Here is a 14183-nt window from a genome sequence, read left to right as displayed (position 1 = left end):
TCTTGAAATGTGGGAGCTGGACTTGTATATGGTGCTCCAACAAAAGCCACAACGTGGCTCTCTGATCAAAAGCAGCCATACTGATCCTGGTGTCAGGTGTCATTTAAGATGGCCACCTCAGGTACAGTGCAAGGCTTAAGAGCACACTGTGTAGAGCAGTGCGATGCAAACTTTTTAAAGCCGTGGCACACTAAATGCAGACCCGCAGCTGGAGGGCATCTGGAAGTGCGCAGATGTTGCGATGACATCACGTGCACGTGTGATGTCATCATGTAGACGTCCGCGCATGCGCGGATGTGCTCCAGCCACGGTCCTGAGATTCCTATTGTCGCTGCCGGTGGGGTTCAAGAGAGGGAGCAGTGCAGATAGCATGAGAGGCACCGGCGCTGGCTGACTGCTTATAGGATGTGCTTCTCACCGCAAGAGGCACATCCTGTAAGAAGTCAGCCACAGCCTCTCCTCCTCGGGCGTCTCGCAGCATACCTGGAATCTGCCGCAGCATACAGTTTGCAATACACTGGTATAGAGCCTCCACAATAGACAGCATTCACAGGCTACAATAAAACTATTCAAAAACTGGAGACCCTTTAAAATGCCCAATATAATAAGCCATCTATCTCTTCTCTTTGGAAAACACTGTTGGGTGCTTGGGAAAGGAATGATACAAAACACTGGATGATGTGTGAATAGGCCTGGGCTATCTACTTTTCATGGCTGGACTTTTTCTCCCTCACCGTTTCTGGATGAGGTAGTCTTCCAGGATATCCAGGCAGCGCACCATCTGGGAGAAGATGAGCACCTTGTGACCGCCAGCCTTCAGCTTGGGCAGTAGCTTGTCAATCAGCACCAGTTTGCCGGCAGAGCGCACCATGGCCTGCAGGTGGTAGTCCACGGGCACAGCAGGATGGCGGGCCTCCCTGAATTCCATCAGGATCTTCTCTTCTGCGCCTACCAAGAAAAGATGACCCAAAAGGAAGCACATAGAAAAATCAAAGATCATATCATATAGGCTTTTTCAAGGCTTGTTGGTTCAGAGATCTACAAGATAATTTTACTGTCTTACTTCCTCGTATTCCTCCATGGATAACACTCAGGATCTCTCACCATTGATGACTGATATACACCTCACAGCAGTGGCATAGTGAGGATGGGAGGTGCCTGGAGTGGTGGCACCTCTCTGCTCCTTCCGCCTCAAACCCTCCCCTGCCACACTCGTGCCCTCCCTTCCCACCCCATACCTCTTGAAATCTTTGCCAGAACGAGCAGCTTCTCCGGCCTGCTGCTTGCATTGGCTTTCCCTCTGATGTCACATTCTGGCTGCGCGACCTGGAAGTAATTTCATAGGAAGCCAAGCCTACGCAAGCAGCAGGCTAGAGTAGTTGCTCGCGCTGGTGAAGATTTTAAGGAGAGTGGGGAAGAGAGCGTGAGCATGGTGTTGGGGGTGAAGAGGTGCTGGCGCCCCCACCAAGATGTTACCTGGGGCGGTCTGCCCCCCCCCCCAGACCTTACTACGCCACTGCCTCACAGCACTCAATTCTATTAGATTGAATAATCTATGAGATCACACACCATTAATGAGGTATGGGTGGTTACAGCATTTCCTCAGCTCCATCATTGTGTTCAGCAGGTTAGGCATGTTTGACTGACCAGCACCCTTAGATAGGAAGCTGAAGTTCTTCTCCAAGATGGCCCGGTAATACTTTTTCTGGATGTTAGTCAGCTCCACCTCAATAATGGTCTCCTGCTTTGGTGCCAAGTTCTTCTCCACATCCTCCTTCAGCCGCCGTAGCATCATGGGCTTCAGAATGGCCTGAAGTTTCTGCACCTGGATATGGTTGTAGATATGGTTGAGATGTAGTATTCCCAGACGCCTATTGCTACTCAATACTGCCACATCTATGCCTGGAATGTCATCTTACTGGGATCACAGGCATTCCAGTTAGTAAGAATTCCAAAGAGGAGAGCAAGTGGATCTGTTGTCTCAGTTTCTGCACCAATATTACTTTGATTAGGTGGATCAGATAATATCGGAAAGGAGGGCAGAGAGACTGTGAAACCCCTCCCCCACAAGAATGACAGACACTCAGTCCACAGAGCTTAACGCTCAAGGCTACTCTCCTGTTCTATCCCACTAAGCTTATGCTATCACTCCCCTTCTCTCCATGCAATGTACAACGCCTATCTCCCCACCCCCATAACTTACTTGTTCCTCAGTCTTCAAGTCGCCAAAATCTTTGAGGAATTCAGATTCCGAGGGGAACTGAGAAGGCTCCAGGAAGTGCAAGAGACTGAAGAGCTCCTCTACTGTGTTCTGAAGAGGAGTACCTGTCAGCAGAACTTTGTGCTCCTGTGGGAGAATCACACAGAACAGTGAGAACAGGAGAAAGATATGACTAGTGTATCCCGAGGTCTATCAAAGAAATGAACGCCACACTCAAGAACAATGATAAGAATTATAGAAAAATGTCCTCGAGATTTAACATATGCAAAAATTCAGTCACAAAGTACATTCAGAGTACTAGGAAAATAAAATTGTCCGCTGTCACAGGTTTTATTGTCTCTTCTGGGCTTATGGAATTTGTTGTTGTTGGGTGCCATCGACTTGCGCTCAAGTCCTAGCGGCTTCATAAATTGCAGATCTAAAAAGAAACTGGTTTTGTGCTAGTCCTGAAAGGTCCTCCAGTGTCATCCTCATGGTTGTTTTCATAGTGTCCAGTCATTCACCCTCTTCACCTGGTTCCTTCAATCTTCCTAAACATGATGTCCTTCTCCAGTGATCTCTCTCTTCTGATGGGGTGACCAAAATAAGACAGTCGTAACTTCATCATTTGGGTTTCAAGTGACATAGACGGTTTGATCTCTTCCAGAGTTGATTTGTTAGTTCTTCTGGTGGTCCATGGTATGCCTAAAATCCTAGTCCAGCACCAAAGCTCAAATTACAGAATTACTTCACTGTAAAACCCTGAAATGTTACTCTTAAGCTCAACAACCTGTCCTTGTAGAAAAGGATAACTAATCGAGCTCTGAGAAGCATTATTTGAAACAAGGGTATATCAATCAAGCCCCAATCAGACTCTGATATTTTAGTTAACCAACCTCTCATCAGTCCTTCTAAAACAAAATTGTCTCACCAGGTCCATGTGCTTCAAGCTGTCCAGGAGTTTACAGTTGCGGTTCTTCAGCCGGTGCGCCTCATCAATAATGACACAGCGCCACTCAATCTCACGCAGCTCAGGGCAGTCCGACAGCACCATCTCAAAAGTGGTGATCAGTGCATCAAATTTGTATGCACCAGGGATTAGGCGGCCCTGAAAAAAGCAAAAAAAATAAAAAAAGAGGGGTAGCATAAAAGGTTTAAAATTCAGAACATGTTGTTTGAAGTTTCTTCTCAGGGTGTGTATTAATTCAACAAGCAATTCAGGAACAGTGAAAAAAAAGGGACCAGTCAATATGAATGATAAAACAAAAAAAACTCCCACTACAGTAGACAACATGGGCCGAATTTTGTATAGGACACCCAATCTCAGAAGCCACCTAAGTGGCTTTTGAGAATCACACACGGGCGTCCTATATAGAATCGCATCTGTCCTTATGGACAGATGCCTAAGCCTGTCTAACCACCACGATTCTCTAACCGGTGTCCATATCACAGGCGCCAGTTAGAGAATTGCATTGCCACTGGGCTGATTGTGGCAAGGGAATCTCCCCGATACGATCAGTTTAGCGGCCGCAGCGGGGAACTCATTCCCATCTCCCCGAGACATCCCCTGGCAGGAGGGATGTCTAGTCCCTCCTACAGGAACCCCCCTGCAGGCATGCCCCTTCCCAGCACCTTTTTTTTCGTTGACTGGCTGGAGGGATGCTTACTCCCTCCAGCCGGCATGCCCGCTTCCACTGAATGGCAGGCCTTCCCCTTTCTGGTGCATCATGTGATGCACCAGGGAGGGGCCTAAGGCCCTGACTGGCCAAGGTGCTTAAGGCTCTAGGCATCTGGGCCAACCAGAATCTTAAGACTCTCTTCTAGTGCATTCTGGGATGCATTGGGAGTGGCCTAAGTCTCTGATTGGCCAGATCTCGTGCCACTCCAATTTTTTTTTTTTTTTACGTGTGTCCCGAATGGCTGGTTAGACAGCAGTAGGATGCCTACCGCTGCCTACAGTTGGGACACCATTTATAGAATTTGTCCCCATATGCCCATATGGAGAAATTAGGTTCTTACCTGCTAATTTTCTTTCTTTTAGACTCTCCAGACTGGCACAGTTCATTGATGGGTAAGCTCACCATGACCAGCAAATCAAGACTGAGACAAACTTTTGGCTGTAGTACAATTAGCTGTGCTTCCCCCTAATATAACCAGTCTGCCAAATAGCCAAACAGAATTAAAAAGTGCTAATTATAACAGTAACAACTAACATACAGGAGCAGGAGTAATAACTAATATAGAGCAATACTGTTGGAAATTGCATAGAAGAAACCCCTTGAGCAAAACATCCCTACAGCTCGCCAGCTACGCCAAATGAGCCAAAGCCACTGTTCTTTTAATCTCCCCGACCCTACTAAAAATACTAGAACCCGCAGAAAAAAAACACTTTTCACGCGAATCCCGCAAGGACAGACAGACAAGGGTGGGGACTGTACCGATCTGGAGAGACTAAAAGAAAAAAAATTAGCAGGTAAGAATCTAATTTCTCCTTCTTTAGCGACTTTCCAGACCGGCAAAGTTCAAAAGCAGTACCCATCATGGGTGGGCTCCCCGGAGGGCTGTCATCAGAACACGCTCACCGAACACTACGTCCTCATGCACCTGGAAATCCACACGGTAGTATCGCACATAGGAATGCAGAGAAGACCAAACCGCAGATTTACAGATATCCACTGGAGGCACAATAGAAGACTCAGTCCAAGAAGCTGCCTGACCCCGTGTGGGATGAGCCTTGAGAAATTCTGGAACAGGCTTCTTCTGAAAAAGGTATGTGGAAGCAATAGTCTCCTTGATCCAGCGTGCAATGGTAGCTTTGCAAGCAACGTCCCTCTTACGAGGAAAAGCCAAGAGGAGATAAAGATGATCCGATTTCCACAACTCCTGGGTCCACTGAATGTAAGACCAAAGAACCTAACAGACATCCTACTAGCGCAACTGCCTCTGCTCTGAAGAGCCCTCCCGACTATCCAAGACCGGGAGGACCACGGACTGATTGACATGAAAAGGCGAAACCACCTTTGGCAGAAAGGAAGGAACAGGCTGCAGCACAACCCGCTTCCTAGAAAACTCCAGGAAGGGAGGCCCTACAAGAGAAACCCTGCAGCTCAGAAACATGTCGCACAGAAGTAATGGCCACCAGGAAGACCGCCTTGAGAGAAAGGTCCTTCAACAAGCCGGAACCCAAGAGCTCAAAGGGAGGATGCACGAGCACGGACAGGACCAGACTGAGATCCCAGGCCGGAACTGAAGGCTGCAGCAATTTAGCCACCCTCAAAAAGTGAACCACGTCCAAAGCTGAAGTTAAATGCCTACCCTTCAGCAAACGGTGAAACGGAGACAAAGCCGCAAGTTGAACCTGGAGAGAAGACTAGGTCAGGCCCCTGTCCAGGCCATCCTACAAGAACTCCAAGATGTGAGGCAAAGAGGTGCAAAAGAAAACTGCTCCACACGAGGCACACCACTCCTCAAAAATACACTGCCAAACACTCCTCCAGTGACCACAACATGGTATGGTTCAATATCAGGAAAGGTTTCACTAAATCTACTACACTAACCAAAGTCCTCAAATTCAAGGACACAAATTTCAAAGAAATGGGAGACTTCATTCACCAGGCGCTAAAAAGCCAAGAAGAAACCGATAACGTGGAAGACATGTGGTCGACTTTGAAAGCAACCATACAAGAAGCAACAAACCGCTATGTAAAATCAGTAAGTAAACGGCGAAGGAACAATAAGCCACAGTGGTTTACTGCGGAGATCTCAGACCTGATCAAGGAGAAGAAAAAAGCATTCATCTCTTACAAACAATCAGGGAAGCAGGACTCTAGAGCAGACTACCTGGCCAAATCAAAAGCCGTCAAAACAGCAGTCAGGGAGGCTAAATTCCTCATGGAGGAGTCTCTAGCAAAGAACATCCAGAAGGGAGATAAATCCTTCTTCAGGTATATCAGTGATAGAAGAAAAAACTCAGGCGGGATTGTACGTCTTAGGAAACCAGACGGAGACTATGTGGAAAAGGATTCGGAAAAAGCCCAACTATTAAATGAATACTTCTGCTCAGTCTTCACCCGAGAAGCGCCAGGGCTCGGCCCTCAGCTACAGACAAGGGTTGGCTCAGTTGACCCGTTTAGTAACTTTGAGTTTACGCCCAGCAGTGTCTACGGTGAGCTGTCAAAGCTCAAGGTTAACAAAGCAATGGGGCCGGACAACCTGCACCCCAGGGTGCTTAGGGAGCTGAATGATGTCTTGGCGGAGCCACTGTCCGCGCTCTTCAACCTCTCCCTTAGTACAGGCAGCGTCCCGTTGGACTAGAGGACGGCTAACGTCATTCCACTCCACAAGAAAGGCTCAAAGATGGAGACAGCAAACTACAGACCAGTGAGTCTAACATCGATAGTGAGCAAACTAATGGAAACTCTAATCAAACACCAATTAGATAAGATCCTGGATGAGGAGAATCTACGGGATCCCCGACAACATGGATTTACTAAGGGGAGATCCTGCCAATCCAACCTGATCAGCTTCTTTGACTGGGTAACGGGGAAGCTGGATATTGGGGAGTCCCTGGACATCGTGTACCTGGACTTTAGCAAAGCATTCGATAGCGTACCACACCGCAGGTTACTGAGCAAGATGAGTTCTATAGGATTAGGTAACACATTGACGAAATGGGTTGGGAGCTGGCTTGGAGGTAGGCTCCAAAGGGTGGTGGTGAACGGCACCCCCTCCGAAATGACGGAGGTGATTAGTGGAGTACCACAGGGCTCAGTCTTGGGCCCAATCCTATTCAACATCTTTATAAGAGACTTGGCAGAAGGGCTTCGAGGTAAAATAACATTATTCGCCGATGACGCCAAACTGAGTAATGTAGTGGGCAAATGCACAACAGACGAAGATTCAGTGCCCGACAACATGATGCACGACCTACTCCTACTGGAGCGATGGTCTAGGACATGGCAACTCAACTTCAATGCCAAAAAATGCAAAGTTATGCACCTGGGCAGCCAGAATCCATGCAAGTCTTATACCCTTAATGGCGAGATCCTAGCAAAAACGGTAGCAGAACGAGACTTGGGGGTAATCGTCAGTGAGGACATGAAGTCTGCCAATCAAGTGGAGCAGGCTTCGTCCAAGGCAAGACAAATCATGGGCTGCATACGAAGGGGTTTCGTCAGTCGTAAGGCAGAAGTCATTATGCCATTGTATAGATCCATGGTGAGGCCCCACCTGGAATACTGTGTGCAATTCTGGAGGCCGCATTATCGCAAGGATGTGCTGAGACTGGAGTCGGTGCAAAGAATGGCCACCCGGATGGTCTCGGGACTCAAGGATCTACCATACGAAAAACGGCTTGACAAATTACAGCTATACTCGCTCGAGGAGCGCAGAAAGAGGGGAGACATGATTGAGACGTTCAAGTATCTTACGGGCCGCATCGAGGCGGAGGAAGATATCTTCTTTTTCAAGGGTCCCACGACAACAAGAGGGCATCCGTTGAAAATCAGGGGCGGGAAACTACGAGGTGACACCAGGAAATTCTTTTTCACTGAAAGAGTGGTTGATCGCTGGAATAGTCTTCCACTACAGGTGATTGAGGCCAGCAGCGTGCCTGATTTTAAGGCCAAATGGGATCGGCACATGGGATCTATTCACAGGGCAAAGGTAGGGGAGGGACATTAAGGTGGGCAGACTAGATGGGCCGTGGGCCCTTATCTGCCGTCTATTTCTATGTTTCTATGTTTAAACACACATATAAGCCCTAGAAGTGGAAAGCCTTTGGGACCCCAAGAGTGTATATCACTTTGTCCAAATAACCTGTCTTACCTAAGCGTTCCCATTCAACAGCCAAGCTGTAAGACAAAAGGGACCTGGATCGAATACTGGAATGGGGCCCTGAGTCAGAAGGTCGGCCGAGAGGGGCAGCGGCAAAGGATCTGCCACGAGAAGATCCGCATACCATGGGGTGCTGAGCAATGCAAAGAAGGATTCTGCCCACCATCGGCCACAGAGGAAACACGTACAGAAGCCCTACCGCTGGCCAAGACTGTACCAGAGAATACAGCTTCTCAGCCTGAACATCCCTGCGCCAACTGAAGAACTGGGGCACTTTGGCATTGACATTCGTGGCCATCAGGTCCATTACCGGCTGACCCCAAGTCTGCACAACCAACTTGAAGGCTGTGGGACCAAGACACCACTCTCCAGGATCTAGCACATGACAACTAAGGAAATCCACCTAGACATTCTCCACTCCTGCTATGTGGGAAGCCGAAATGTCCAAAAGATGAGACTCTGCTCAGCAGAGCCGCCTCCTATGCCACCAGACAACTCCTGGTTCCCCCCTGATGACTGACGTAAGCCACTGTCATGGCATTGGCAGAGAGAACTCGAACTGACTTGCCCAGTCAGCAACATCTGGAATGCTAGCAACACCAGCCAAATGGCTCTGGTCTCCAGAACATTGATCAATCGAGACGTCTCCTCTTGAGACCAGCTGCCCTGCGTCGAATGACCGAGACATTGAGCTCCCCAACCGAGGAGACTGACGTCCGTGAGAAGCACAGTTCAGTGAGACTGATCTAGACTCATTCTCTACACAAGATTGGAAGACTGTAGCCACCAACGGAGAAACTAACAAACTAAATCCTGAAGATGAACGGTAGAGTCCAAATTGTGTACCTGGGGCGACCACCACTGAAGCAGAGCATACTGAAGTGGACACATGTGAGCCCAGGCCCATCGTACCAGGACTAGTGAAGTCGGCATCGACCCCAAGACCTAGAGAAAATCCTGCGCTCGAGGACAACAGGAAGCCATCAAAAGGCGAATCTGCAACTGCAACTTGACAACTCGGGCCTCCAGCAGGAAGACCCTCCCCAAGCTGCTGTCGAAGAGAACCACAAGGTACTGCAGGCACTGAGACGGGGCCAACCCGATGGGCCCCGCAAAAGGAATGCATGCGCTGAAAGAAATGGCCCCAGGGGACCTGGAGGCAGGAAATGAAGCCGCCCATCAACCAGGGCGTTATCTGCGAAAATCACGCAAATTCCCCTAAGCAACACCACTCCGCGTAGGCGGGCAGGCAAGGTCTTCAGGAAGATGGGGCACCTTAAAGTCCATTAAGGTCTGAACTAACTTGTCCAGATCCTCACCAAAGAAAGACCCTCGAAAGGGAAATTTCATCAGCTTAGCCTTAGATGCAGCATCCACCAACCAAGGAAGCTGAGGAGAGGTAAATCTGCTATCGTGGTGGGAGACTCAATCCTGAGAGAGGTGGACAGTCACATAGCAGGAGGCAGAGCGGATCGCCTAGTGACATGTCTCCCAGGGGCAAGGACAAAGGACATCTCCGACAAAATTGAGAGAATCATGGAGGGAGCTGAGACAGAGGACACAGCAGTGATAATCCATGTCGGAACAAATGACGTCAGCAGAAGGAATTTCAACATGACTACACTGACCGAACAGTTTAAGATCCTGGGGAGGAAGCTGAAGCTGAGGACAGGGAAGATAGCCTTTTCAGAGATCCTGCCAGTACCTAGGGCAGATGCGAGGAGGCAGACCGAGCTGCAAGCAACAAATGGATGGCTGAGGCGATGGTGTGACGAGGAGGGCTTCCTCTTTGTACGGAACTGGTCAACCTTCCTGGGGAAAAACAAGCTCTACAGGAGAGATGGTCTGCATTTGAGCACGGCTGGGACGAGGATGCTGGCACGTAACATCCAGACCTGCATAGACATGACTTTAAACTGATAACAAGGGGAAAGCCGATAGTCGATCTGACCTCGACACATCGGACCACAGTATCGAGCAAAGATACTGAGACAGGAACTGGCAACAATGGACTAGAGACAAAATGGACACCACATGGACACAAACCCAAAGATGCAGCACAGGGAACCGAGGGGCATTTAGAGCTAAAGAGCAAAACAAGGAGGAAACAGCCGGAACCAGAGGGCTATCAAAGAACAAAGAAGCGGGCAGAGGACGAAATAGACACACCGCAGGAGACAACACGCGAGGAGACCAGCAGGAGCAACAAATCAAGAGTAGATCCAAAAGAAAAGGTAACAAACTGGGACTTAAATTGCCTATATACAAATGCTAGAAGCCTAAGAACTAAAATGGGGGAGCTAGAAGTTATAGCCAGAAATAAGGACATAGACATAATAGGAATCACAGAAACATGGTGGACAGAGGACAACAAATGGGATGTGGCCCTGCCAGGGTACAAACTCTACAGGAAGGACAGGGCACACAAGAAGGGGGGAGGAATAGCACTGTATATAAAGGACTCCATTGCTTCATCCAGAATTGAAACAACAATAAGGACAGACAGTCTGGAGTCACTATGGGTTAAGCTGACAGGAGGGGAAGGAGCTGACATCAAATTGGGACTGTACTATCGCCCACCAGGACAACCAGAAACAAACGACCTGGACCTGGAGGCCGAACTGAGACAGGTGTGCAAAAGTGAAAAAGTGGTGGTTATGGGGGACTTCAACTATCCGGGAATAGACTGGGACATTGGGCACTCAAACTGCACGAGAGAAACTAAATTCCTAGAGGCAATAAGGGACTGTTTCATGGAGCAGCTGGTCACGGAACCAACGAGAGGGGATGCCACTCTAGACCTAATCCTCAACGGGCTAGAGGGACCCGCAAAGGAAGTGGTGGTACTAGCACCGTTAGGGAATAGCGATCACAACATGATCCAGTACAAATTAAACATGGGAACAACCAAGGTGAAAAGAACCACAACGACAGCACTCAACTTCAGAAAAGGAAACTACAAGGACATGAGGAAAATGGTAGGAAAAAAGCTCAGCAACAGCTCAGGGAAGGTGAACACCGTAAAGGAAGCCTGGACACTGCTTAAATGCACAGTACTCGAGGCACAAGACCTGTACGTCCCAAAGTTTAGGAAAGGGTGCAAAAAAAATCAAACTAAAAACCCAGCATGGATAACAACTGCAGTTAAAAAGGCTATAAGCGACAAGAAATCATCCTTCAAGAAATGGAAAAAGGAACCAACAAGGGAAAACCAGGAAGAGCACAAAAGACACCAGAAAGAATGTCATCGAGAGGTCAGGAAAGCAAAGAGAGAATATGAGGAAAGACTGGCAGGAGAAGCAAGAAACTTCAAACCCTTCTTCAGGTATGTGAAAGGGAGACAACCAGCCAGAGAGGAAGTGGGACCACTGGATGACGGAGACAGGAAAGGAGCGATACAGGAGGAAAAAGAGATAGCTGACAGGTTAAACAAATTCTTCTCGTCAGTCTTCACCAGAGAGGACACAACCAATATTCCGGAACCCGAGGAGATTATAAACGGAGAACAAGATGAAAGGTTGGTAAAACTAGAGGTGAGCAAAGAGGATGTCCTCAGACAGATAGACAGACTAAAGAGCGACAAATCACCAGGCCCGGACGGCATCCACCCAAGGGTACTAAAAGAACTGAGAAACGAAATAGCAGAGACACTTCGCCAAATATGTAACCTCTCCCTAAAAACAGGGGAGATCCCAGAGGACTGGAAAATAGCAAATGTCACGCCCATCTTTAAGAAGGGATCAAGGGGTAACCCGGGAAACTACAGGCCTGTGAGCTTGACCTCGGTTCCAGGGAAGATGATGGAAGCAATGGTAAAGGACACAATATGCGAATACATAGAAAACCATGGACAACTGAAGGCGAGCCAACATGGCTTCTGCAAGGGAAGGTCATGCCTCACGAACTTGCTGTACTTCTTTGAGGGAATAAACAGCCAGATGGATAAGGGGGAATCCATAGACATCATTTACCTTGACTTCCAAAAAGCCTTCGACAAGGTACCTCATGAACGGCTACTTAAAAAGCTGTGGTACCACGGGGTGCAAGGGGATATCTACCGATGGATCAAACACTGGTTGGCTGGCAGGAAGCAGAGGGTTGGAGTAAAAGGCCAATACTCTGACTGGCAATGGGTCACGAGCGGAGTTCCACAGGGGTCAGTGCTGGGACCTCTACTGTTCAACATATTTATTAATGATCTGGAGGCAGGGACAAAATGTGAGGTTATCAAATTTGCTGATGACACCAAACTCTGCAGCAGGGTTAGAAACACGGAAGACTGTGAAGACCTGCAAAGGGACCTAACGAAACTGGAAGACTGGGCAAAAAAGTGGCAAATGAGTTTTAACGTAGAAAAATGCAAGGTCATGCATGTAGGGAAAAAGAACCCGATGTTCAGCTACAAAATGGGGGAACACTGCTAGGGGTGAGTAACCTTGAAAGGGACCTGGGGGTGATGGTCGACACATCACTGAAACCATCGGCGCAATGTGCGACAGCCTCAAAGAAAGCAAACAGAATGCTGGGCATCATCAAAAAAGGTATTACAACCAGGACGAAGGAAGTCATCATGCCGCTGTATCGCGCAATGGTGCGCCCGCACCTGGAGTACTGTGTTCAATACTGGTCACCGTACCTCAAGAAGGACATGGCGATACTCGAGGGAGTGCAGAGGAGGGCGACTAAACTAATAAATGGTATGGAAAATTTTTCATACGCTGACAGGTTAAAAATGCTGGGGCTGTTCTCCCTGGAGAAGAGGAGACTTAGAGGGGACATGATAGAAACCTTCAAAATCCTTAAGGGCATAGAGAAAGTGAATAAGGACAGATTTTTCAAACTGTGGGGAGCCACAAGCACTAGGGGTCACTCAGAGAAACTGAAAGGGGACAGGTTTAAAACAAATGCTAGGAAGTTCTTTTTTACCCAGAGGGTGGTGGACACATGGAACGCGCTTCCAGAGAATGTGATAGGCCAGAACTCTGTACAGGGGTTCAAGGAGGGTTTGGATAGGTTCCTGGAGGATAAGGAGATAGAGGGGTACAGATATAACTAGAGGTAGTTTATAGAAATAGGCAGAAACCACTTCACAGGTCACGGACCTGATGGGCCGCCGCGGGAGCGGACCACTGGGCGAGATGGACCTCGGTCTGACCCAGTGGAGGCAACTTCTTATGTTCTTATGTTCTTATGTTCTTAAGTCTGGAGCCACAGTGTACAGACGAGCGGCCACTCCGAGAGCCATGACTTGGCTGACGCAAGCAACAGATCATACATGGCATCCGAGAGATAAGAAGCACTCATCTCAATCTTGGCTACTTCCTGTTCCACCAAGGACCAGTCAGACTCCAGGTCAAGACACGCTCATCCCACCAAAAACAAGTCCGAGCCACCAGACCGCCACACATCACCGCCTGGACTGCTAGGGCAGTGACATCAAAATTCTGCTTAAGAAGAGACTCCAACCTACGCATGTCAGAATCCCTCTACCGGCACCATATGCCATTTTGCGATGGCAAAACCTTATCTATCACCAGTGACTTCAAGATATCTATATTCCTCTCCAGGATGGGATATAGCAAGCCATAGAATGCGCAAAACAAAAAGGCGACTCCACACCTTCCACTGCGCCAGCACAATTTCCTGAATATCCTGATGCATAAGAAAAGAGCGGGAGGCTGAGCGGATCTCCCGAAGCAGGGGTCCGCAACACGCGGGGGCTCCTTTGTGTCATCCTCGAAGCACAACACTGAGGAAACCTGAAGAATAAGCTCCTGGAGCTCTTCCCACTGAAAATTGCGCACCACAGACGCATCCTTGCCAGCAGGCGGAACCGAAAAATCTCCCTCTGAGAGAATCCTGGAGGTCCACAAAGGGTTCCAAGTCCTCATCAAGCAAAAACTACTCCCTGCACAAAATATCATCATCCCAAAAGACCCTCGGCTGCTTGGATGAAAGAGGAGGGGACAGGGACGGAACCAGTGCTGAGGGGGGCCAAACAGGGGTAAACGCGGAGATAACACTTCCCCTGAGATCCCCGGGGGTGAAACAGGGGGAAGGTCACCTGAGGCTGCAGACAAAATGGAGGAGCTTCCCGCCAAATTTGTGCAAAGCCTGCTGAGAAAAACGCCCCCGAGGCTTGAACGGA

At 48.6% G+C, this 14183-nt stretch overlaps 1 protein-coding gene across 8 annotated transcripts in view; it reads right to left on the bottom strand.

The window, feature by feature from the left end:
* Positions 1-14183, bottom strand: part of CHD8 (chromodomain helicase DNA binding protein 8) — a 105775-nt gene that overhangs the window by 43310 nt on the left and 48282 nt on the right. For all 8 annotated transcript variants that reach the window (XM_033924188.1, XM_033924189.1, XM_033924185.1 and 5 more), the window contains 4 exons: positions 3132-3308; positions 2204-2347; positions 1570-1825; positions 735-948 (listed from right to left, as the gene is read on the bottom strand). In XM_033924188.1, coding sequence (XP_033780079.1) covers positions 735-948; positions 1570-1825; positions 2204-2347; positions 3132-3308 — 791 coding nt within the window. The remainder of the gene's footprint in view (positions 1-734; positions 949-1569; positions 1826-2203; positions 2348-3131; positions 3309-14183) is intronic.

This window comes from Geotrypetes seraphini, chromosome 16, assembly GCF_902459505.1.
Source record: "Geotrypetes seraphini chromosome 16, aGeoSer1.1, whole genome shotgun sequence".
Classification (NCBI taxonomy): Eukaryota; Metazoa; Chordata; class Amphibia; order Gymnophiona; family Dermophiidae; genus Geotrypetes; species Geotrypetes seraphini.
The sequence above is the reverse complement of the archived record's forward strand: the minus strand, read 5'-3'. Positions and strand labels throughout refer to the sequence as shown.